At 35.2% G+C, this 24,978-nt stretch overlaps 1 protein-coding gene across 3 annotated transcripts in view; it reads right to left on the reverse strand.

Annotated features, from left to right (window-relative positions):
* ANO5 (anoctamin 5) overlaps positions 1-24,978 on the reverse strand; it is a 106,808-nt gene that overhangs the window by 65,547 nt on the left and 16,283 nt on the right. The window contains exons 3-5 of one of the 3 annotated variants that reach the window (XM_073904848.1): positions 17,319-17,369; positions 3,371-3,412; positions 554-667 (exon numbers count right to left, since the gene is read on the reverse strand). In XM_073904848.1, coding sequence (XP_073760949.1) covers positions 554-667; positions 3,371-3,412; positions 17,319-17,369 — 207 coding nt within the window. Of the gene's footprint in view, positions 1-553; positions 668-2,047; positions 2,077-3,370; positions 3,413-17,318; positions 17,370-24,978 lie in introns of those variants that run through there. The other 2 variants (XM_073904849.1, XM_073904850.1) reach the window with 2 other exon arrangements.

Genomic DNA, 24,978 nt, shown 5'->3' on the forward strand with positions numbered 1-24,978 from the left:
ATTGAACATCCACGATACTGCCACCGCTGTTTTAGGCATCTGGGTATACCGCAGTGAAAAAGACAAAGTCCTTGGTCTCACGAATCTAATTTATGGTGTTGGACATAGCAAACAAGTTAAACAATGAATACATGTAAGTCAGAAAGAGATGTGTTATAATGAAAAGAAAACAGGATAAGGAATAGAGCATTATGTGAAGGCTATTTCAGACAGCATGGTTTAGCCATACATTTTCAAAATGAAAACTGCCTACAAACAATAAATATTATATTCAGACATACCCCTCAAATTTTGGAGGTCACATTTAATGTTGTGGAGCTACATAAAAAATATACCAGTCATTTGGAAAAAGATAAAGAAGGTAGGGTTCAAAATAGTCCAAAAACACAAACTGACTTTACACATCCAATCCATTCTTAGATCTTCTCCCCTACTCTCAGCTTTCAGTAACATTTGAGAGGCCTCTGACTTTTACAATTCCATGGGAACAACCCTGCTGAATTATAGAAATTGCTTCTTTTAATGATTCCATTTCTCTCACCCAAGTACTTACCGCCTTTAATTCCGCTTCTTTCTTTATGTCATCAACATAGGAGAGCACAAAATCAATTTGCCTAATCCCATCTCGGAAGAAGATAGAATCTTTGCTTTGTTCATCTTTTTTAAACTGCAGAAGACATGAATGACACAGCTTTCACAGTTTTATTTTCAAGTGGCAAAAACATGAAAAGAATTAGCTAAAATTTGGTCTAATTTTTTTTCTCAGTCCTGAAATGGCAGGTGAAGACAAATCACCAGAGTTTTTATCAACAGATTATGTTTGTTTTAGAAAGTGAAATTCTATAAAGGAGATATATATACAAGAAAGACCCAAGATGAAGCTAAGCATTTAACTACATGCATACACAACAAAAATGATGCAATTATACCAAAATGTAAAATGAACGTATGTATACATTGATCCCAAAATGCATATTCAGAGGGAGACTTGTTATCTTCATTAAAGAACATACCAATTAGTCCAACAGATAATTCATGTTCACACATTACTTTGGGGGTGTAATTATAGACCAATTAATGCATCTCACTCTAAGAAAATTAATTGATGACTCATGCTTATACTGTTTTCATAAAATCGCTACTTTCTAATTCAACTTTGGAAGGGTTAAAATAAAATCAAGGTGCAGTTAAAAACGAGAAAGCAGGTAGCTTGCCAGCTGGTTTTACTACAAGTAAACGCTCATGCAGATCTCCTTTCAACACCAGTCCCTAAGTCAACCAGAATCCATCCTTTGTTTAGAATCTGTGTTATCAATTCTCTCAGTATAATAGTCAAACTGACAAATTCAATGTTCCCTTGTTGTATGGCTCAACAATTCCTTCCCTTTCAAAACCACAAAAACACTAGAGAGCTTCAAAAGAAGAGATCTCATGTTTGACTGATTTGGTCTTCCCCAGAGTTTATTTATAATATATAATATGTAATATTTGGAATAGCCCACATATAATACTTAGAATGATGGCAAACAGGTAATGCAGTAGATGTCAGTGATCTCTCTCACCCTGTGATGCAGTTATAACTTAACATAGGCAATTTTCCAATTGCTTCAGCTAACCTGTGAATGGAGAACTGGGTGTTTTTTTACTTTTCATAACTGGTATTTATGTTAGTTTATGAGTTTCTGTTATGGTATTCTATGCTGTTTTTCACCCAAGGCAGGCCAGGGAGACCTCCCCTAAAAAGGAATGGATATAGATCAGTCAGGTATAAGACAAAAATTTCATGTCTGACCTGGTCTTTGAACAAAGTAACTGTATTTTATCTAAGTGAAGGCAGAGCTGATGTGTCTTGGGAAGAACTAGCTCCCATTGTACAGGAGGAAATGAGTGGGAAAATAAAAAAACAAGATACACCCAGGGAGTCTAGACAGTCAGTATCAAAATATAGTAATTCAAATGTTATGTCTGAGTTCTCTGCACCCTAACAAAAGATGCATAATCATCTCCATTTTCCTAAAAGTAAGTAAAAGAAGCTGAGAAAACTTACTGTTATCATGTTACCTCTTGATTTATATAAATCACTACAGAAAGGAAAAGCAATCAAAACAAAAAAATCATCTGAGCTCTTGTAAATCATCATAACATTAAAATATTTTATGAAATCCACCAAAACTCATGGAAGTCAAACTGGAGCGGGGGGGGGGGAAGACTAATTGGACTAAATATAATCAAAGCAAAAAATTAGGTGAAAAAAGAAACCAATAATTCTTTTGTTCTTAGTTTGTGACAGCCGAAATTTGCATGGTAGAGATTATTTTTAAAACAATATATATTTACAAAAGTTTTTATTGTTTGGCAAGCTAAATCTAGGTCCACAGAGAAGTTCTAACAACAGAGGACGTACACATAGAAATCAACAAAAATCACACTCAGAGTATTTGACTATTAGGGAATAAACAAAGTAACTAGATGAATAGTGACTCTAATTTTTCTGAGTGTTCAGTCAAAATAGGTATATATACCTCCCTTCTGAAAGCCAAATGCTACCTAGGAAAACCCAAACTTCCACCATGATGTCATGCTCTAATATTAACAGTAAAATGTTTAAAAATAGGGAGAAATCACTGGTAACCTTGTCGATCACCATGAGGCACATGTCTTAGTACTGTTAACAAAAAACTGGTTGAAGCAAACTAGGGGAGAAAAGCCTGATAATTTTGTTACATATAACTGAAGGCTATTAAAAAACATCACTCTTCTGTTTTGCTCAAGACATGACAATAAGATAATATCTTGCAATGTGTATATGTGTCTGTGTTTATATTTGATTTGTTCTTAGAAATGCCAATTTATAATGAGGCAAACATCTGGGTGGCTTTTCTTTGAATGAGGTAATTGTTCTAAGGTTCATTGTCCAGGATCCCTGGTAGCTCATAAACTTCTAAAGCTGTAGGCAAATTGTGTGTATGTGTGTGTATATGTATGTAATATATATATGTGTGTGTGTATACATATGTAGATACCAAATAGAAATATATATACTATATATACCAAATATAAATATTACAGTATATTAGTACATATAATACATATAAATATGTATGCACACCAAATATAATTATATATAATATATACATAAATTATATGTATATGAATAGACACACATATATATTTTTTAGAAAGAGGGTCCACAGTTCTAATCAGATCCAGAAACAATTAAGAATCACCATTCTAAAATCTCAGTTGCCTGGGGACTGGGAATCAGTGACAAACTCCCTCCAAATCACAGGTATACATTGGAATAAAAGTGACTGGGGCTATTACTGCAGCCATCCAAAGCATAAGCAGCATCATTCAGCACTTATTTTACCATAAGACGTCGTCTCAGGAACAAATTGAATCGCTTTGCAGACTGTGAAACAATCAACAGAAAGTTAGCAAATCCTGCCTGACATTAAAGATTCCCAAAACACAGGCACGCAAATACACAAACCTTCAGTATGATCACTCAGGTACACGTGTGTGTGTGTGTGTGTGTGTGTGTGGCATTTAAAGCTGGCAGGTGGGATTAAGGAGGGCACACGATGTGATGAGCACTGGGTATTATATGCAACTGATAAATTATTGAACACTACATCTGAAACTAATGATGTACTATATGTTGGGCTAACTGAATTTAAATAAAAAAATTTTAAAAAGTTGGAGGGTGGGAGAAGCTGGTAAGAGGGAAAGAAGAACAAATATAGGAAGAAAACAATAAAGAATAAATGGAAGGGGGAAAAATGAGACTTCAAAGTAAATTTCCCTAAGTTCTTTATACAGTAACTTTAAATAATATGTATTTGTGGAACTGAATTAAGGAAGAAAGGAGAGAGAAAAAAATGAAGAAAAACATGAGAATAATGGAAAATAAAGTAAAATATTAAGTATGCCCATATGTATCAGGCAAAGAAAGTAAAAGCACTACAATTATACTGTATGGTATGGAAAGTTTACCTAATAGCTTAAAATATTTCATAGCCTCCCAAAATACTGGGGTAAAGAAAGGGAAAGACATTTGGTTATTTAAATGCTGAGTTGTCTTCAATCTTTAGTCATTATGACCGCTATTTTTAAAACACCAAGGCAATTACCTAAAACATCTGGGAAAATCAATAATATTTGAAAGAAAATCAAACAATGGCACACAAAGGCAAGTGCTGTATTTTATAATATAATGGAATATAAATACTCTAATAAAACTGTCAATAAAAAGTTTTACTCCTTGTCATGGAAAAGGTTTTGCTGAAACTGTTGTTTTCTTAAAATAAGCTAGAGATCTAAGCAGAGGTGAGTACTGGAGTGAAAACTCGCTGCTCTATAAACAAAGGACCAACTATGTATAGTCAAGTTAATACTGCTGTTGATTAAGAACACAAGAGACACAAGATGGACGCTGGTCACTGCATAAAGCATATTTTATTTTATTATTATTTTTTAAATCCTTTTATTTTTTAATTTTTTAAAGATTTATTTATTTGTCAGAGAAAGAGAGAGAGGGTGCACAAGCAGGGGGAGCAGCAGGCAGAGGGAGAAGCAGGCTCCCAGCTGAGCAAGGAGCCCAATGCGGAACTCGATCCCAGGACCCTGGGATCATGACCTGAGCTGAAGGCAGATGCTTAACCAACTGAGCCACCCAGGCATCCTGCATAAGGCATATTTTAAAATGCATTTTTCTGCTGGGCTGACATTTTTCATCTTAGCACTTTGATTTTCTTAGGATCTTTCATGAGATCCACAGGTTACTGTTATTCTCAGATGTTTTTCCTAAATTCATTATAGAATTATTAAGGGAAAGGAAAAAGTCGTGCACTAAGACGTCATGCAGGAACACATTATAACTTTCATGGGCTCTGTCTGGCCTATTTGCTTTTTGTGGGATCCTTCCACCATTAAAAAAAATTTTTTTTTTTTTTAAATTGAGCCTGGGTGGCTCAATTGGTTAAGCATCTGTCTTCGGCTCAGGTACGACCCTGGAGTCCTGCGATCCAGCCCTGCATTGGGCTCCCTGTTCAGTGGGGAGCCTGTTTCTCCCTCTCCCTCTTCTGCTCCCCCTGCTTGTGCTTGCTCTCACTCTCTGACCAATAAATAAGTAAACTCTTTAGAAAAATTTTAAAAATAAAAAGAAATAAATGAATATACATATATATGTGTGTGTATATATATATATTCATATACACAATTATATTTATGGGTTTTTTTGTTTCTTTAATTCTGATTTTAGAAGAAATTAAAATTAAAACATTTCCATGGACTCCAAAAAGTGTCGTGGGCCTAGTAGGCACAGTACCTACTGTGCCTATAGAATAAGTTGGCCCACGGGGTGCCTAGTTGGCTCAGTCGGTTAAGCATCTGCCTTCAGCTCAAGCCCTGGTCTCAGAGTCCTAGGATCGAGTCCCACGTCAGGCTTCCTTCTCAGTGGAGAGTCTGCTTCTCCCTCTCCCTCTGCCCCGTTCCCCTGCTTGTGTGTGCTCTCTCTCTCTCTCTCAAATAAATAAATAAAATCTTAAGTTGGCCCTATGGTCATGAATTAACTAAGTATCATACATTTAAGAGCTGCTAAGAGTGCAGGGTTTAAAAAGTTACCTAGATGATTCCTGAAAAGCCTTCTGCAAAAACTACATCAAATATCAAGTTAGTCTGCAGCTTTCCAATACATATGATATCTTCACAATATAAAAACCAATGGGATCAATACCAGCAGTTGGTCTGAAAGCATACTGACTCAACAGTTAATATTTTTTAAACTTGATTTTAAATATATTACAAGATCACCACCAAAGGACTTGATTACAAAAAGATAAAATTACAATCTAGAGATAAAAATTATAGAATTAATAACTTTATTATATATTTCCATCATGTGCTAAATTATATTTGCTTTTTTATTAAAAAATGGGTAACACTGAAACTAATGAAAAGGTATTTTTAAAATCACTGCTATTTCCTTGTTACCTTAGTAACTATTTGATGTACTTATTTCTGGCTTTCTCTAAGCACTGAATTTTTTAATATAGTAAATCATTATATTTAACGTACACATTTTTCTTGCCTTTTCCATAATATTACCATAATAAAATAAATTTTCATATTTATAAGCTTTTCATAAAAAGTTTTCTCTATGTAACTTCAATTCATTAAATTTACTCTAATTTATTCGTAAGAAGACACTTTAGAGTCCTTTGTCTAGGAATAGAGTTGATAACCTGTATTATTAGTGCTACATAGTTGTTAATAGTATCTTTCTCTCATTATATATAATTTTAATCACTCATCTGCATGCCTCTTCCTCTATGTATTTCCTTTTTCTCACACCATTCCTTGGCCATTTATGAATGTCTTCAATAGGCCAGCTACTGACCAATACAGGCACTACTCAGTATGGTATAGCAGGAAGCTCTTGAGAGATTGCTGTCTCAGCTACTAGACCATTGGCAACAGATGAGGCAGGGCATGAAAGTCCAAAATCATAGACAATTCTGGAACGTATACTGTAAGCGAATGAAAATCAATATAATTCATGGAGTTGTAATACAACAAGCCATTCAACGCTCTGAATTTCTAAGCAAGAAAAAGTCCAGTTGCTTTTGAGACTTCGATTTCACATTTAAATCTACATTAACCCTTGATGATAAAGATGTAGATACTCAATCTACAAACTATAAAACCCACTTACTGAGTGGACCCTACATGAGTTCTAAATTTAAACAAAAACCACAGTAATTAAACAGTAGCTACCAAATCTTAATTTATGCCAAACACTGGGTACTCTGTATATTTAATGTTATCAGGTAGATTCTTATTAATTATCAGCAAATTATCAGTAATAAAGACATATAACCAGCTAGGTACACAAAAGGCTTGCAAACCCTTGGTGTTCACCCAAAAAAATAATAAAAACAACAAAAAGTCAACTACTAGCAAATTCTTACAAAATTGGTAAAATACTCCTTCTTGAAAAATATATCTAAATCCTAAACAATTGCTAAGTTTCTGATGAGTTTTAATATTGTATATGTAAGCTTCAATTTAGTAAATGGAAGTTAATTTGGAGAATCCTCAGATCCGTGTCTGGATATGCCGATGCTTGTGGATTCAGCAACAGACTTTGCTTTGACAGTATATGTGTAACTTCCTTGAAGATTGCTTTGAGTGCATTTCATATACCCAGCCTCTGTGGTCTACATATTCCTGTGCTTAAACTGTAGCTTCAAAATATACAATAACAGCCATGTGGAATTTCCTTTCTATTTTTCTAGTTTGAAGTATTAGATGGATTAATCAGACACAGAAATATTTGCAAATACTTGCAATGGACCTTAAGAATGTACAGTGAAACACCAAGCTTTAAGACTGTTCCTCGAAGACCAACACATAAAAATCACAGAGGAACAATTAACCATGTAGCAAAAAATTTAAGGAAATGGATGTTTGCACATAAAAAGAGAATCCAATTTATGAGAAGAATGTTAGGAAAAGGACAAAGATTCTGGTCTTACATGGCAAGAAAAATCAAAATTTCAATGTCTGAATTCCTCAATCAGTTTCACCAAGAAGTAGACACTCTCCCTTTTTTCTTTTTAAGATTTTATTCATTTATTTATTTATTTGCGAGAGAAAGAGAGCACAAGCAGGGGAGGGGCAGAGGGAGAGGGAGAGAGGGAATCCCAAGCAGAGTCCACACTGAACATGGAGCCCAACGCAGGGCTCAATCCCATGTCCCTCAGACTATGACCCCAGACGAAATCAAGAGTCAGATGTTTAACTGACTGAGCCACCCAGGTGTCCCAACACTCATTCTATAGTAATGGGACAAATAATGTCAATGTTTACTCTCATTTATTCATTTTCTTTGTTTTGGTTTTGGTGTTTTTTCACAGAAGAAAAACTTTGGAAGTTTTTTCCAAACAGAATTTAGGATGAATTTTCTGGTGAAGATCCTTCTAGTGGAATTTTTTTTCCACTGTGAAGACATCTGAAAGCAGAAAGAACAGATCTCTAAAACTGAAGACATGTGGGGTGCCTGGGTGGCTCAGTCGGTTAAATGTCTGCCTTCGGCTCAGATCATGATCCCAGGGTTCTGGAATCGAGCCCCACATCGGGCTCCCTACTCTGTGGGAAGCCCACTTCTCCCTCTCCTTCTGCTGCTCCCCCTGCTTGTGCTCTCTCGCTCTATCAAATAAATAAATAAATAAAATAATAAAATTGAAGACATGCATAGTATTATGATTTCTTAGGAATTTACTGTGAAATAGGATTTTATGAATCTCTAATACCCTTATGCTTAAGACTTTTCCTAACTATTTGTATATCCGTTGCTTCATAGGAGAAATTTTTGAAGTTAAAATTAATAAAATGTATTATTTTTATAAACCACGAGTATATTTGACAAATTTGGCTATACACTATTAACTATAAATATGCAAAGCTCAATTTTAAATACACCAATGACACATTTGCATAAGGCTCCCAAAAAAGAACTGCAATTCATTGCTGAAACAGACCAATATGCAGCAATACAGTTTCTCCCTTTTTTCCAAAAATTCAACTAATACAATGTTAAGATAGTCATTATTTTTTATAATAACATATTTACTTTTAATTTTTATTTTTTAACTAGCAAGACTATATATATATATATATATGAAATGGAATGCAATAATATATGAAATGCAATAATATAAAATGTATATATATATATATATATATGAAATGAAATGCAGTAATATAAAATGTTCACTGATGTATTTATTTTTTGGCCAACATTATTACTCATTTCATGATTAAGCCTGAAATATATTTTGTCATGCAGGGGAGCTATGTTAAAAAAAATTAACTATTTCAAGTATCAAGTATCAAATATGCTGTGTTTGGCACTCTAAACAAGGAACAGACTGGCTAAGAATTTTATAACAATGAATATCAGTCTAGTGAGGTGTCTGAATATGTTATATTAAATACTGTAACAACTAATACAGAAAAAAAACCTTAGAGGAAATATTTTCTAATACTACTACCATTATTTTTTGTTCACTGAGACCACATAAAAGGATGCTCACATGTTGAATAAGCCTAAAATTAAGAGGTTAAAAAAATGTAGCAGAGAGCCTTCTCTATGTTTCCATTTCATACGTGGAAACCTCACTTTTCTCAAGGCCCATCTGACTTCCTTTGTGAATGACCTGCACATAGTGAAAGCTCTGGGTCTTCTGCCATTCTACTGCCTTGGTGCCCGTACTATTCATGTGGCAGAGTATGGTGCTTTAGGATATCCCATATGCTTTAAACTTTGCATTTGTACATATAAAGGTCTAGCTGAAAACTGAAAAAAATTTATAAGATTATCAAAAATATAAAGCATCTATGAACAAATTTAACAATAGATGTGCAAGACATATACTGAAAATGAAAATGTTGCTGAGATGGATTAAAGAAGATCAAAATAAAGAGATATATTCCATGTTCATGTATTGAAAGATCAGTATTATTAAGATACAGATTCTTCTCAAATTTATCTCAAACTTGGGGCCCCTGGGTGGCTCAGTCATTAAGTGTCTGCCTTAGGCTCAGGTCATGATCCCAGGGTCCTGGGATCGAGCCCCGCATTGGGCTCCCTGCTCAGTGGAGAGCCTGCTTCTCCCTCTCCCACTCCCCCTGCTTGTGTTCCTTCTCTCGCTGTCTCTCTCTCTGTCAAATAAATAAAATCTTTAAAAATATTTATCTAAAACTCTATGCAATACCAATCAAAATACCAGTAAGATTTAATTTTTTTTTAGAAATTATCAAGGTGATTCTAAAATGTATACGGAAATGCAAAGAATCTAAAATAGCCAAACAATTTTGATAAGGAAGAACAAAGTAGGAGTAACACTCTGCCTGATGTTAATACTTACTCTAAAGTGGAAGTAAACAAGACAGTATAATACTGGCATAAGAATAGACAGATGATGGGACAGAATAGAGAGTTTAGATGTAAACTCACGTATACACAGCCTACTGATTTTCCACTGAAGTCCCAGTGTAATTTATGAGAAAAGGATAGTCATATGAACAGATAGTGCTGTATTTATATTAAAAATAAACTTCAATCCTCACCACAAGTCACCTACAAAAGTTACCTCCAAATAGATCACAGGCCAAAAGTAAAAGTAAAACTATAAAATAGGAAAATCAGAAAATCTCTCTTATTTTAGTATAAACAAATATTTCTTAGATAGAACACAGAAATCATGGATCATAAAAGAAAAAGATGAGAAATTAAACTCCAAATCCTTCAAAATTTTGTTAAAATATTTTAAGTAAAGTCACAGACTGGGGGAAAATATTTGCAATGAAAACAGCTGACGGGCGTCCTGGGTGGCTCAGTTGGTTAAGCGACTGTTTTAAGCTCAGGTCATGATCCTGGAGTCCCAGGATCAAGTCCCACATCGGGCTTCCTGCTCAGCAGGGAGTCTGCTTCTCCCTCTGACCCTCTTCCCTCTCGTGCTTTCTACCTCTCATTCTCTGTCTCTGAGAGACAAATAAATAAATCTTTAAAAAAAAAAGAAAACAGCTCACAAAGGTCTTGCATACAGAGTACATAAACAACTCTTCCAAGTCAACAGGAAGTTAACTTGATTTTTAAAAATACACAAAAGATTTGAAAGGATAGTTCACAGAGAAGATATATGAATGGCCAATAAGCCCATGAAAAGATGTGTAACATCATTAGTTATCAGGGAAATGAGAATTGAAATCATATGATACCACTATCTTCCACTAAGCTAACAATATCAAGTGCGGCTGAGGGTATAGAACAACTAGAACTCTCATACGTTACTGGTAGGAAAGAAAAATGGCAGAACCACTTTTACAAATAGTTCAGCAATTCCATGTAAATTTACACATATTCTTTCATAAGACCCAGAAGTTTTACTCCTAAGAAATTAACCAAGATTAATTAAAATATATGTCTATACAAATTATGTATGTCGTACATGAATGTTCATAACAGCTTCATTTATAATGGTCCCCAAATTGAAAACAATATGAATATCCATCAACAGGTGAATGGGGGGTGCAGCTGGGTGGCTAGGTTGGTTAAGTCCCTGCCTTTGGCTCAGGTCATGATCCCAGGGTCCTGCGATCAAGCCCCAAGTTGGGCTCCCTACTAAGCAGGGAGTCTGCTTCTCCTTCTGTCCCTCCCCCACTCATGTTCTCTCTCATGCTCTCTCTCTCTCTCAAATAAATAAAATCTAAAAAAAAAAAAAAAACAGGTGGATAAACAAATTTTGGCATAGCCTTAAATTAAATACTATTTATCAATAAAACAAAATAAATTGAATAAAAAGCTACAGATATGTTCAACAAGATACAATTTATCAGTATCATTTGAAGTTCTGGATGCACGTCAGCAACATTATGCTGAACAAAAGAAGCCAGACACAAAATAGTATATAGAGTCTGATTCTATTCACATACAACTTTAGAAACAAGAAACCAAATCATTGGTTGCCTAGAGCAGAGGTGAAACAGCAAAAGGACACTTTTGAGGTAACAGAAATCTGTATTTTGATTTTTGTGGTTTATTAAAACTCATCAAACCATACACTTAAAATAGTGCATCTCATTGTATGTAATGTATAAATAATAAAGATGAGAATTTTTTAAAGTTTTTGGCCTGAACAACTAGAAGTTTGGACTATGTGTAGCTGTGATATGAAACTCTTCAACAGGGAGCTTTCTTATGGAGGAAGAAAAAAATTACATTTTAGACATAGTAATCTTGAGATGTCTTTTGATATTCAAGTGCATATGATGGGAAAGCTATTGGATATTTCAATCTTAAGTTCAGGAGAGATGTCTATACTGGAAACTTAAATTTGAAAGTTGACAGTATATTGGTGGCATTTAAAGCCATGAAACTACATGAAATCACCAGGACACTGAATTAAAATACCTGGGCTCTCTAGTTATATCTAAATTTATACATATATCAATTATAAATACTATGCTACACTTATACTGATTGGTTCTGGCCTACTTATTTAAAGGTAGCTTCTGTGCCATATAAGTTGTTAAATCTGGAATATCATCCCTGAGGTTAAAGACCCACATCCCTTCAGAATCTGTCCTGTTTGTTGTTCCTAAAGCATGCCTCTATTATGACTTTCCAATTCCCATTCCTCCCTCTTTAGTACTTTTCAAATTATATCCCAAACACAAATGGTACTCACTCTGAGACAAGTTTTCTTAGGTACAGTTTTCTCTATTTTCCTGAATTTCATTTAATGGCTTTAGTGTCCTTTTAGTATCTTCTAGCAATTTAGGTAGCCACTTAGCTAGCTACTCAATCAAATCCACTGTTGACTATTTCAAACGAAATGTTAAATTATGTTAATTCTTTTGTATTTATAGAATCATTAATATTGAAGTTCTACCATAATAAAAATGATAGGAACCAAAGGGTTTCTTTTTATTCCCCAAAAAGAAAATATGTGCAATGATATTCTGCTGGATATCTTTGGTTCATCCCAGCAGATCCCCTTTCTATCCCTCTCTACCCTGCTTCTTCTTGTGATGATGACTGGTATAGATATCAAAGAACTCCCTAGACTTCTGGCTTCTGTAATTAGAGAGAACGAAGAGAATGAGTGTCTTCCTTCCCAACGTTAGCTTCAGGAAGGCTGTATCTCTCCATTGAAGGTCAATGAGCCTTTCAAGAATGTCTTCAGTACATGATGCTCTCTTTCTATTCCCTTCAGTGCTATCAATGATAATAGACGCATGGATACTAGATCTATATATAGCAGGATTCTCTAGCCCCCCCTATTTGTAAAAAGTTTTCATTAAGACCTCCCCAAATTATCCTACTCTGAATATGGCTAATAGGACCCTGAATGATATAGATTCTTCTTTTGTGATATTTTTGGGACATTAAAAGAAAATTTCCCTGGAGAAATGGTTGATTCCAGGACTGATAGCAGGCAAAGTATAAAATGAGCGTAGAGCACTTTGCAGTGCCACAAAGTAAGTGCTAGAAACAAAGCAAAACAAAATTAATAGGCAATGTCAAAAGGATATAGGTCAATCAAGAAAGTTCCCAATCGCCACCGCTACAACAAATTGAGCAATGAAATAAATACAACAGTATTGGATTTATAACACAAAATAGAAAATAAATATCCATGAGTCAATCCTGATATAAATGAATGACTGAATGAATGAGAGATAAACTTCCCATACAGAAGAATTCTAAATAATTCATTCATTGAAGCACAACCCCCCAGTCCTTAAGTGTAGGCTTCATAGATTGACTTTCTTCTGAAGTATATAGTATAGAAAGGGAGAAGAAAAAGAATAACTTAATAGCAGAGCAAACTGACAAACACTATTTCAAGCCAGACAATCAAAGTTAACATTAAGAATGGTAAGTCATATTGACAGGACATACCCTTGATATAATGTGATGAAAATATCCCTTAACTTCTTTGTTTTCCTCCCCAAAACATATTTACCCCAGTCTAATCTTGAGAAAAACATCAGAAAAATCCTAATTGAAGGACAGCCTACAAAATACCTAATCAGTACTTCTCAACACTGTGAAGGTCATCAAAAACACAAAAAGTATAAGAAACTGTCACAGCCAAGAGGAGACATCCTACTAAATGCAGTGTAATAAAAATAAATTCAAAATGGATTAAAGACCTAAATATGAGAAATCCTAGAAGAGAACACAGGAAGTAACCCCTTTGACATTGCTGTAACAACTTTTTTCTAGATAAGTCTCCCAGGGCAAAGGAAACAAAAGCAAAAGTAAACTATTAGGACTACATCAAAATAAAACACTTCTGCACAGTGAAGGAAACAATCAACAAAAATAAAAAGCAACCTATAGAATAGGAGAAGATATTTGCAAATGACATATCTGATAAAGGGTTAGTATCCAAAATATATAAATAACTGAAGGGGCACCTGGGTGGCTCAGTTGGTTAAGCAACTGCCTTTGGCTCAGGTCATGATCCCAGGGTCCTGGGATCAAGCCCTGCATCAGGCTCCCTGCTCAGCGGGAAGCCTGCTTTTCCCTCTCCCACTCCCCCTGCTTGTGTTCCCTCTCTCGCTGTGTCTCTCTCTGTCAAACAAATAAAATCTTTAAAAAAAAAAAAAAAAAAACTGAAACAACTCAAAAAACAGATATTTAATTAAAAATGGGCAGAAAACATGAACAGTCATTTCTCCAAAGAAGACATCCAGATGGCCAAGAGACACATGAAAAGATGTTCATCATCACTTACCATCAGGGAAATGCAAATCAAAACTACAACGAGATATCATCTCACACCTGTCAGAATGGCTAAAATCAACAACACAAGAAACAGCAGGTGTTGGGGAGGATGTGGAGAAAAAAGAACCCTCATGCCCTGTTGGTGGGAATGCAAACTGGTGCAGCCGCTGCAGAAAATAGTATGGAGGTTCCTCAAGAAGTTAAAAATAGAACTACCCTACCATCCAGTAATCACACTACCAAGTATTTCCCCAAAGAACAGAAAAACACTAATTCAAAGGGATACATGGCACCCTATTTTTATAGCAGCATTATTTACAATAGCCAAGATAACAGAAGCAGCTTAAGTGCCCATCAATTGATGAATGGATAAGATGATGTAGCACATATACACATTGGAATATTATTCAGCCATAAAAAAAGAATGAAATTGTGCCATTTGGCAATGACCTGGATGGAGCTACAGAGTATAATGCTAAGCAAAGTAAGTCAGTCAGAGAAAGACAAATATATATGATCTCACTCATACATGGAATTTAAGAAACAAAACAAACAAGCAAAGGGGAAAAAAGAAAAACAAACCAAGAATCAGATTCTTAACTACAGAGAACAAACAGATGGTCACTGAGGGGAGGAGGTGCAGGGATGGGTGAAATAGCTGCTGGGGATTAAGGAGTGTGCTTGTCGTGATGAGCACCGGGGGTGATGTATGGAAGTGCTGAATCACTGTACTATACACCTGAAACTAATAGAACACTGTATGTTAACACTACTAGAATTAAAATAAAAACTTAAAAATAAATAAATGCAATGTAGTATCCTAGATGGGATCCTGAAATATAAAAAGGACATTAGGGAAAAACTAAGGAAATCTGAATAAAGTATGGACTTCAGTTAATAATAATGTATCAATATTAGTTCATTAATTTTACCATACTAATGCAAGATGCTAATAACAAGGGAAAATGGAAATGGGGTGTAAGAAATTTTATGTTCTGTATCTATAAGGACTCTGTAAATCTAAACCTATACTCAAAAAGTTTATTTGAAAAAGAAGCTTACTGTTTAATTTCACAGCTTACTGTTTAACCAAAGACACTGTCATCATAAAAAATGAAATATCATAAATCATTTTCAAATCATTTGGAATCTAGAATTTTAATTATGAGCATATGACATAATGGGGAAATTACTTAAAACTCATATCACAGGCAGGGGGATAACAATAAATAGGTAAACAGCTCCAAAAAAAAAAAAAATCAAGAGAAAAAAGAAATACCTAACAGTTTGACAGGAAAATAGACAAAATAAATGAACAGAATTATCCAGAAAAATAAATTAAAATGACCATCAACATAGGAAAAGATGAATGTCCCACTCATATTGAGAGAAAGGAAAATTTAAACTACACTAAGATACAGCTAACTGATGGAGTTCCCAACAGCCACTAGCTATCTCACCTCAGATAGGCAAAAATCTAAACTCCTGACAACATGCTATGAGGCTGTGGGCATACAGGCATTCTCGTACACTTGTTAGAAATGCAAAACAGAGGGGAATTTGGCAATATGTGGTTAAATTACATATATGTTTATTCTTTTATACAGAAATCTTATTTAACACTGGCCAAAATATTATTAAGACTGACTCCCAAGGGTATTTATTATAACAATATCTGTAATAACAAAAGATTAAAAACAACTCAAATGTGCATCAATAAAGGAACTGAATGAATACACCAGGCTAAACCTCCACAATGTAATATTATGCAACATACAAATGAATAGGAATGAAATCTATATACAATATTGCATGAACTTGGGTTATGTTAAGTAAAAACCAAGGAACAGAACAGTATATATAGTATGCTGCCTTTAGTGAAAGAGGCAGGAGGAATATAAATATACATATGTATGTACACACACACACACACACCCCCATACTCGAATTTGGGGTGTAAGAAATTTTATGTACTATTAAGGGATACGTTAACAGGATAAAAGGATAAACCAAGTAAAAATGATTACTACAGAGGATTAAGAGGGAAAATAAGGAAGAAAATTTTCTTGGAAAATGTTTCATTCCATAGTTTCATCCTCAGATAGATTTACCTCCAAGCTAATAAAGGCAAAGCTTCAGGGCTTCTTGCTTGCATCAGCCCCTCCAAGGATTTAGAAGGACACTCTAACAATATGTTCTCATGGTTAAATATTTTGTAAACTTTTTTAAAGTAAATTATTGTTCCATGATTCTTCTTAAAGAGTGACACCAAACTAGCATAAGCTTTAGGCTCCATTAAACTTTACTGGATCTATGGCTTTCAACTTTGGAATCATATAAATGTTTTACATGATCAAAAAAAAAGAACCAACAAAGTTTCAATTATTATAATTTGATGAACCCCACATCCTTCATTCTGGAACATTATAGATCAGTATGTGAACAAAAAGCAAAACCTCACCCATTAAAATTGTCAGTATAAGAATATAACTCTATTTCTAGCACCATTTTTTTTACTAAGCAATAAGTGAAAAATTTTAAATCCCTTTACTAACCTCTTAATTGATATTCAAATTTGATTTTTAAATAAACTGTACTTCATGATCATTCTCAGGCATGTACTTAACAGGTAAAAGGATTGAAGAGATGAAGAAAGAATACTAAACCACAATTCAGAAACTCGAGTTCTACTCCAGGATCTGCCTCTTCAACGTCTGGATAATTTTGATGAAGTCATTAAACCTTACAGACCCTTCATTTTTTTCTCATTTGTAAAACTGAGAAATTAAAATGCAAGCAAATAGTTATGCTTTCCGTGTACTTCTCATTAGTATGTTTGTTGTTACTTTTTTCCCCATAAGAAACTGATTTTTTTCCAAAGTAATAAATTCTCGACTGTCACATATGAGGATGTGAAAAACAACTGACCTGGGAAAGAGAGCATCACCCTCTCTGACTATAGAATAAAACCCCATTTGTGTCCGTGCAGGAAAGTATAGTGCTGATGGCTGCTTACCGCTGGTTCTTCACTGATGAGAAAGCTGGTCTCTCTGCTGCTCAGGGACTGCTAACAGTAACATGGGGAAGACAGAATGCTGTTAATAATAATGCAAGTGGGGAGCATGTCACTTTCAACAACACAAATTCTAGGTTCTCAATACAGAAATACTAAACCTGCAATTCAGAGGACTTACAAAACACTTGAAATTGAATGCAAAACTGTGTGTATGTATGTGCATCCATGCGCATGTGTGTTAATGCTTGTGTGTGTGTGTGTGTGTGTGTGTGTGTGTGTGTGTGTGTGTAGAAAGAGAGAGAGAGCTTGGGAGAGAATGGGACTTTTGCAGGCAGCTTTATCAAATCATAAAAAAAAAAATCTGAGATGCGAGAAATGGTTAAGAAACTACTATATTATAGAGAAAACAACAAAAAGCGCCACTCTTTGAATGATGCTGTGTCCTGAACAGGACCACAAGGAAAGGCAGAATTAATTGGCTATTTTAGACTTTTCAACATTTGTTTGGAATTATTAAATAAATATTTATTAAATAATTAAGTTATTTAATTTATCAATTTATTAAATTATTAAATAAAGTGAATACCTTAGGAAACCCGAATTCTTAAGGATCTGTACTTACAACCCAAGAAAAGAAGGCATACATGGATATAAATACACACAGAACACTTGTAATTAAAGCAAGAGCGATGCCTGGTGTTTGGTGGATTTTAAATCCTCATGTTCCCCGACAGATTGCACACCACAGCACATGCTCCCGAGACGACACCCTGTCACTTCTCCGGGGTCTCCAGTGATAGGTACCGGAGGGTGCTATGGAGAGGCAGCAGTCAGCAAAAATGACCTGAAACTCATGTCTAGACTGGGAATTCACTTACCTGGTTCCTGGAAAATCACAAACAGCATCATTATACCCAGGTGATGTTGGGCTGACCAGTTTTGAAAATAGGAGATAAAAAGTCCTATCAACATTTAAAAAAAAAGAAATCAAAGGGCACCTTGGAAATACATCCAATGCTATGAAATTTAAGTTGCAAAATGTGCCACAAAAAAAAAAAAACAAACCACAGTAATTTATCTATGTTCTTAAGGAAGACAAGGAAGAGAATTTTGAACACCTATTAATTTTCATATTACAGTATTCAAAATAAATTCCATGAAAAGATGAATGCCATCTATGGTATTAAAGCTATACTGAAACAGTTGGAAGAACTATGGTAGACTGAGTCTAAGAGTAAATATATGCTCAAAATCCTCTTTCACTGATGTGTGTTCTGCCTATGGACTTTGAATGAATTCCATTAACTCACCTGAGCTAACGAATATCTTGATCACTCAATTCCAAAATAGCAGCCTATAATAATAAATTGTGCATCCACATTTCTGCCTTAAAGATAATATATGAATCTATTATAGGTTCACTTTATGTTGACTCCTCATAACCTAATTTTTTTCAATTATGGTAGAGAACAGCCAGTTGCTTACTTACAAGAAGGTACAAAAAAACCATACATTAAATGTCCCAAAAGCAACCGGGCTCGTCACTTTACAATCTCTCACTGTAAGAAACATGAACTTGCTGTGACTTTTCAATCAAAAGTTGTGAGTGTATCTTCAATTTGTAAAATAAAATTCACATAGGTTTCCTCATACTTTTTGCTGAGTATTTCATTGTTTCATTTGTCACTGACCTTAGTCTCAGGCCAAAGGACAATCTCAATTCTACATTTCCCCCTTCCATAACCATCACTTTCCTGTCTCAGGCTGCCTCTTTCCTGACCCCAACCATTAAGGAATTGAATGAAATGGTACAAAATGGAATGAAATGAACAAATAGATGAATGAATGATGCAAATCCCAGCAGCAAAACAAAAACAAAACAAAACAATGTGGCAATATTCAGAAGATCTAGACATCACCATAGAAACTAAGTAGCAATCCTGACTATTCTAAATGTGAGAAGCAATTGTTTGGAAACTGAAATTCAGGGGGAAAAAAGTACTTCTATATAGGATTCTTAAAAGAAGCAATATTGTAGAGTGATTAAGAGAGCAAGCTCTAGAATCAGCCTGCCTGGGTTCAGAAACCCAACACCAGAATTTTATGGATATAACAATAAACTAGTTTTAGATAGTCTCATTTTAGAGACTCTTCATAACCTTTTTCTTCAATTATGCAAAACTAATGGCTTGATACATATAAATTTGAGCAAGTTAACCTCTCCACGCCACAGTTTCAGTACAGTGAAATTAAATATAATACATGGGAAGTTTTCAATAGATGTTGACATTTTAAAATTAATTTTTGCTTAATTTCTAGGGATCATATCATAAATTTAATATATCATCCCATAAATTTTTAATTCACATGCATTCTCTGGATCTCCAAATAATTCTAACAATGTTCAGTGATGACCTATATCAACTGTAGATCAGAGGTAATACTCTAGAATTTAGTCCTTTTAAAGTTTAAGCAATCGTGAAAACAGAGATCATTTGAAAGTATAAGAAAATTTTAAAATAGTGAGCCTAGAATTTCTATGTATTCTGTCTTGTAAAAGGCCCAAACATTCTTCATAGCTATGAATTTGCTAATGGACTAAATTAAATTATTCTGATTGTCTTTGCCTCAATCCAAAGCTTGAATGAATAGTCTCTAATTACTATGTCATTTTAAAAAAAATTGACTACAATGTAGATTTTGTGTTTTTACAGCATTTGAGTCAATAAAAGGAAATCAAGTTGGCATTGAGTAAAAGTTAAATAAGTTGTATTCACTTATCTTTTTTCTTTTCGTTTTAAAATAATTATACATTCCTAGGAATTTGCAAAGATAGCAGAGAAATCCCATGTGCCCACCACCCAGTTTCCCCCAATGATTAATGCCTCACATAACTGATACAACCTCAAAACCAGGAAACTGACATGAGTACAACGTGCATGTATAGCAAGCACTGTGTTGTATCACATGTGTACATTTGACTAAAAACCAGCCCAATACTCAGAGCAATTCTAGCTATAAGGATCTCCTTTGTGCTGCTCCTTTTTTTTTAATTTTATTATGTTAATCACCATACATTACATCATTAGTTTTTGATGTACTGTTCCATGATTCATTGTCTGCATATAATACCCAGTGCTCCATTCAATAGGTGCCCATCACCAGGCTAACCCATGCCCCCACCCTCCTCCCCTCTAGAACCCTCAGTTTGTTTCTCAGAGTCCATAGTCTCTCATGGTTCATCTCCCCCTCTGATATCCCCCCCCTTCATTTTACCCTTCCTACTATCTTTTTTTTTTTTTAACATAAAATGTATTATTTGTTTCAGAGGTACAGGTCTGTGATTCAACAATCTACACAATTCACAGTGCTCACCAGAGCACATACCCTCCCCAATGTCTATCACCCAGCCACCCCATCCCTCCCACCCCCCACTACTCCAACAACCCTCAGTTTGTTTCCTGAGATTAAGACTCACTCATATCAGTGAGATCATATGATACATGTCTTTCTCTGATTCACTTATTTCGCTCAGTATAATACCCTCCAGTTCCATCCACATCATTGCAAATGGCAAGATTTCATTCCTTTTGATGGCTGCATAATATTCCATTGTGTATATATACCACCGCTTCTTTATCCATTCATCTGTTGATGGACCTCTTGGCTCTTTCCATAGTTTGGCTATTGTGGACACTGCTGCTATAAACATCGGGGTGCATGTATCCCTTCGGATCCCTACATTTGTATCTTTGGGGTAAATATCCAGTAGTGCAATTGCTGGGTCATAGGGTAGCTCTATTTTCAATTTTTTGAGGAACCTCCATACTGTTTTCCAGAGTGGCTGCACCAGCTTGCATTCCCACCAACAGTGTAGGAGGGTTCCCCTTTCTCCGCATCCCTGCCAACATCTGTCATTTCCTGACTTGTTAATTTGAGCCAATCTGACAGGTGTGAGGTGGTATCTCATTGAGCTTTTGATTTGGATTTCCCTGATGCCGAGTGATGTTGAGCACTTTTTCATGTGTCTGTTGGCCATTTGGATGTCTTCTTTGGAAAAATGTCTGTTCATGTCTTCTGCCCATTTCTTGATTGGATCATTTGTTCTTTGGGTGTTGAGTTTAATAAGTTCATCATAGATTTTGGATACTAGCCCTTTATCTGATATGTCATTTGCAAATATCTTCTCCCATTCTGTCTGTTGTCTTTTGGTTTTGTGGACTGTTTCTTTGGCTGTGCAAAAGCTTTTTATCTTAATGAAGTCCCAAGAGTTCATTTTTGCCTTTGCTTCCCTTGCCTTTGGTGATGTTTCTAGGAAGAAGTTGCTGTGGCTGAGGTCGAAGAGGTTGCTGCCTGTGTTCTCCTTTGGGATTTTGATGGACTCTTGTCTCACATTTAGGTCTTTCAACCATTTTGAGTTTATTTTTGTGTGTGGTGTAAGGAAATGGTCCAGTTTCATGCTTCTGCATGTGGCTGTCCAAATTTCCCAACACCATTTGTTGAAGAGACTGTCTTTTTTCCATTGAACATTCCTTCCTGCTTCGTTGAAGATTAGTTGACCATAGAGTTGAGGGTCCATTTCTGGGCTCTCTATTCTGTTCCATCGATCTATGTGTCTCTTTTTGTGCCAGTACCATACTGTCTTGATGATCACAGCTTTGTAATAGAGCTTGAAGTCTGGAATTGTGATGCCGCCAGGCTTTGCTTTTCTTTTTCAACATTCCTCTGGCTATTCAGGGTCTTTTCTGGTTCCATACAAGTTTTAGGATTATTTGTTCCATTTCTTTGAAAAAAGTGGATGGTATTTTGATAGGGATTGCATTAAATGTGTAGATTGCTCTAGGTAGTACTGACATCTTCACAGTATTTGTTCTTCCAATCCATGAGCATGGAATGTTTTTCTATTTCTTTGTGTCTTCCTTAATTTCTTTCATGAGTATTTGAGTTTTCTGAGTACAGATTCTTTGCCTCTTTGGTTAGATTTATTCCTAGGTATCTTATGGTTTTGGGTACAATTGTAAATGGGATCGACTCCTTAATTTCTCTTTCTTCTGTCTTGTTGTTAGTGTATAGAAATGCCACTGATTTCTGTGCATTGATTTTATATCCTGCCACTTTACTGAATTCCTGTAGGAGTTCTAGCAGTTTTGGGGTGGAGTCTTTTGGGTTTTCCACACAAAGTATCATATCATCTGCAAAGAGTGAGAGTTTGACTTCTTCTTTGCTGATCTGGATACCTTTGATTACTTTTTGTTGTCTGACTGCTGTGGCTAGGACTTCTAATACTATGTTGAATAGCAGTGGTGAGAGTGGACATCCCTGCCGTGTTCCTGACCTTAGGGGGAAAGCTCTCAGTTTTTCCCCACTGAGAATGATATTTGCTGTGGGTTTTTCATAGATGGCTTTTATGATATTGATACCCTCTATCCCTATACTCTGAAGAGTTTTGATCAAGAAAGGATGCTGTGCTTTGTCAAATGCTTTTTCCACATCTACTGAGAGGATCATATGGTTCTTGTTCTTTCTTTTATTAATGTATTGTATCACACTGATGTTTGGGGGAGGAAAACAGACATAACGTTCACTGTTCCTTTAAAAGTTATGTCTATTTTCCTCCCCCAAACATCCATAACCCCTAGCAACCACTAATTTTTTCTCCATTTCTTTTTTTTTTTTTTAAGATTTTACTTATTTATTTATGAGAGACAGAGAGAGGGAGAGAGAGAGGCAGAGGGAGAAGCAGGCTCCCAAGGAGCAGGGAGCCCAATGTGGGACTCGATCCCAGGACTCCGAGATCATGACCTGAGCCGAAGGCAGACGCTTAACCATCTGAGCCACCCAGGCACCCTTTTTCTCCATTTCTATATAGTCATTTCAAAAGCTATAAAAATAGAATCATACAGTATGTGGACTTTGAGATTTTTTTTTCCTTAAACTTAATGCCCTGAAGACCCATCCAAGCTGTGTGCATATCAATAGTTTGCTCCTTTTATTTGTGGGTAGTGGTCCATGGTAAGGCTATGCCACAGTTGACTTAACCAGTCACCTACTGCAGGACATTCGGGTTGTTGTACTCTGGGCTACTACAAATAAAGCTACTCAAAACATTTGTTCCAAGGTTTTTGTGTGATTATTGAGTTTTCATTTCTGTGGGATAAATGCCCAAGGGTGTAATTACTGAGTCATAGGGTAAGTGTATGTTTAGTTTTTTTAAGAAACTGCCCCACAGTTTCCTAGTGTGACTGTCCCTATTTTCCATCCCCACCAACAACGTATGACAGCCCCAGTTTCTCGGCATCTCCACTGCTGTTTGGGATTGTCACTATTTTCCATTTTAGTGGTTCTCATGGGCATATAGTGATAGCTCAGTTTGGTCTTAGTTTGCAATTCCTTAATTGCTAGTCATACTGAACATCTTTTATTTGCCAGATGTATTGATTTGCCATCTATATCCTCTTTAAGGAAATATATCATCGTGTATTTTACTCATTTGGGTTGGTTGTTTTTTAATACTGGGTTTTGCTGCTTCTTTATAATACCACAGATAGGAGTCTTTTGTCAGATATGTGATGCACCCATGTTTTCTCCAGATCTGTGGCTTGTCTGTTCCTCTTACCAGGGATCTTTCATAGAACAAAAGTTCTTAAATTTGAAAAAGCCCAACTTAATCAATTTTTCTTTTACAGATCATGCTTTTATGTCAAGTCTAACAATGCTTTGCAAAGAGCTACTTTCCAAAGGTTTTCTCCTATTTTTTCTTCAAAAAGTTGTATGGTTTTATGGTTTACATTGAAATCTGTGATCAATGTTGAATTGATTTTTGTGTAAGGTGTGAGGTTGAAGTTAAAGTTCATAATTTCGCCTATATATATCCAAATGCTCCAGCACCATTTGCTGAAAAGACTATCCTTTCTCTACTGAGTTGTTTTTACACATTTGTCCAAAATCGTTTGGGTGTCCTTGTGTGGGACTAGTTCTGCAGTTCCCTTTTGCTTCATTAATCTACATGCCTCTCTCTGCAAATAACACAGTATCTTGATTAAACAGCAGCTAAAAAAAAACAAAAAACAAAGCAAAACCAAGGCTTTAAATTGGGTAGAGTGATTCCTCCCACTCTCTTTTTTCAAAACTGTTTTATCTCTTCTACTTCCTTTGCATTTTCATATAAATTTTAGAACAATTTTGTCTATGTCTACAAAAAGTCTTGTTGAGACTTCGATAGGAATTGCATTAACCCATATACCAATTTGGGCTTCCACATGTTCACTGCTCATAGATAGAAATGCAACAGATTTTTCTGTATGAAATTCACTTCTTAGTTCCAGGAGGGTTTTTGTTTGTTTGTTTGTTTGTTTGTTTTGGTTTTTGGAGGGGTTGGGTTTTTTGTTTGTTTTGTAGATTTCTTGGATTTTTTTCAATTTAGACCACTGTGTCATCTGCAAACTGGCAGTTTTATTTATTCCTTTCTTATCCATATGCCTTTTAGTTTCTTACCTTATTGAAAGAATTTTCAGTACTATGTTTAATAGGAGGAATAAATGAAGACATTCTTGTCACATTTTTGACCATAGAGGGAAAGCATTCAGTCTTTTACTACTTAATATGATGTTATTGTTTTATTGATGTTCTTTTTCAGGTAAGGAAGTTCCTCCCTATTCCT

This window comes from Callorhinus ursinus, unplaced genomic scaffold, assembly GCF_003265705.2.
Source record: "Callorhinus ursinus isolate GAN/ISIS: 27379988/994484 unplaced genomic scaffold, GSC_fseal_2.0 scaffold21, whole genome shotgun sequence".
Taxonomy (NCBI): Eukaryota; Metazoa; Chordata; class Mammalia; order Carnivora; family Otariidae; genus Callorhinus; species Callorhinus ursinus.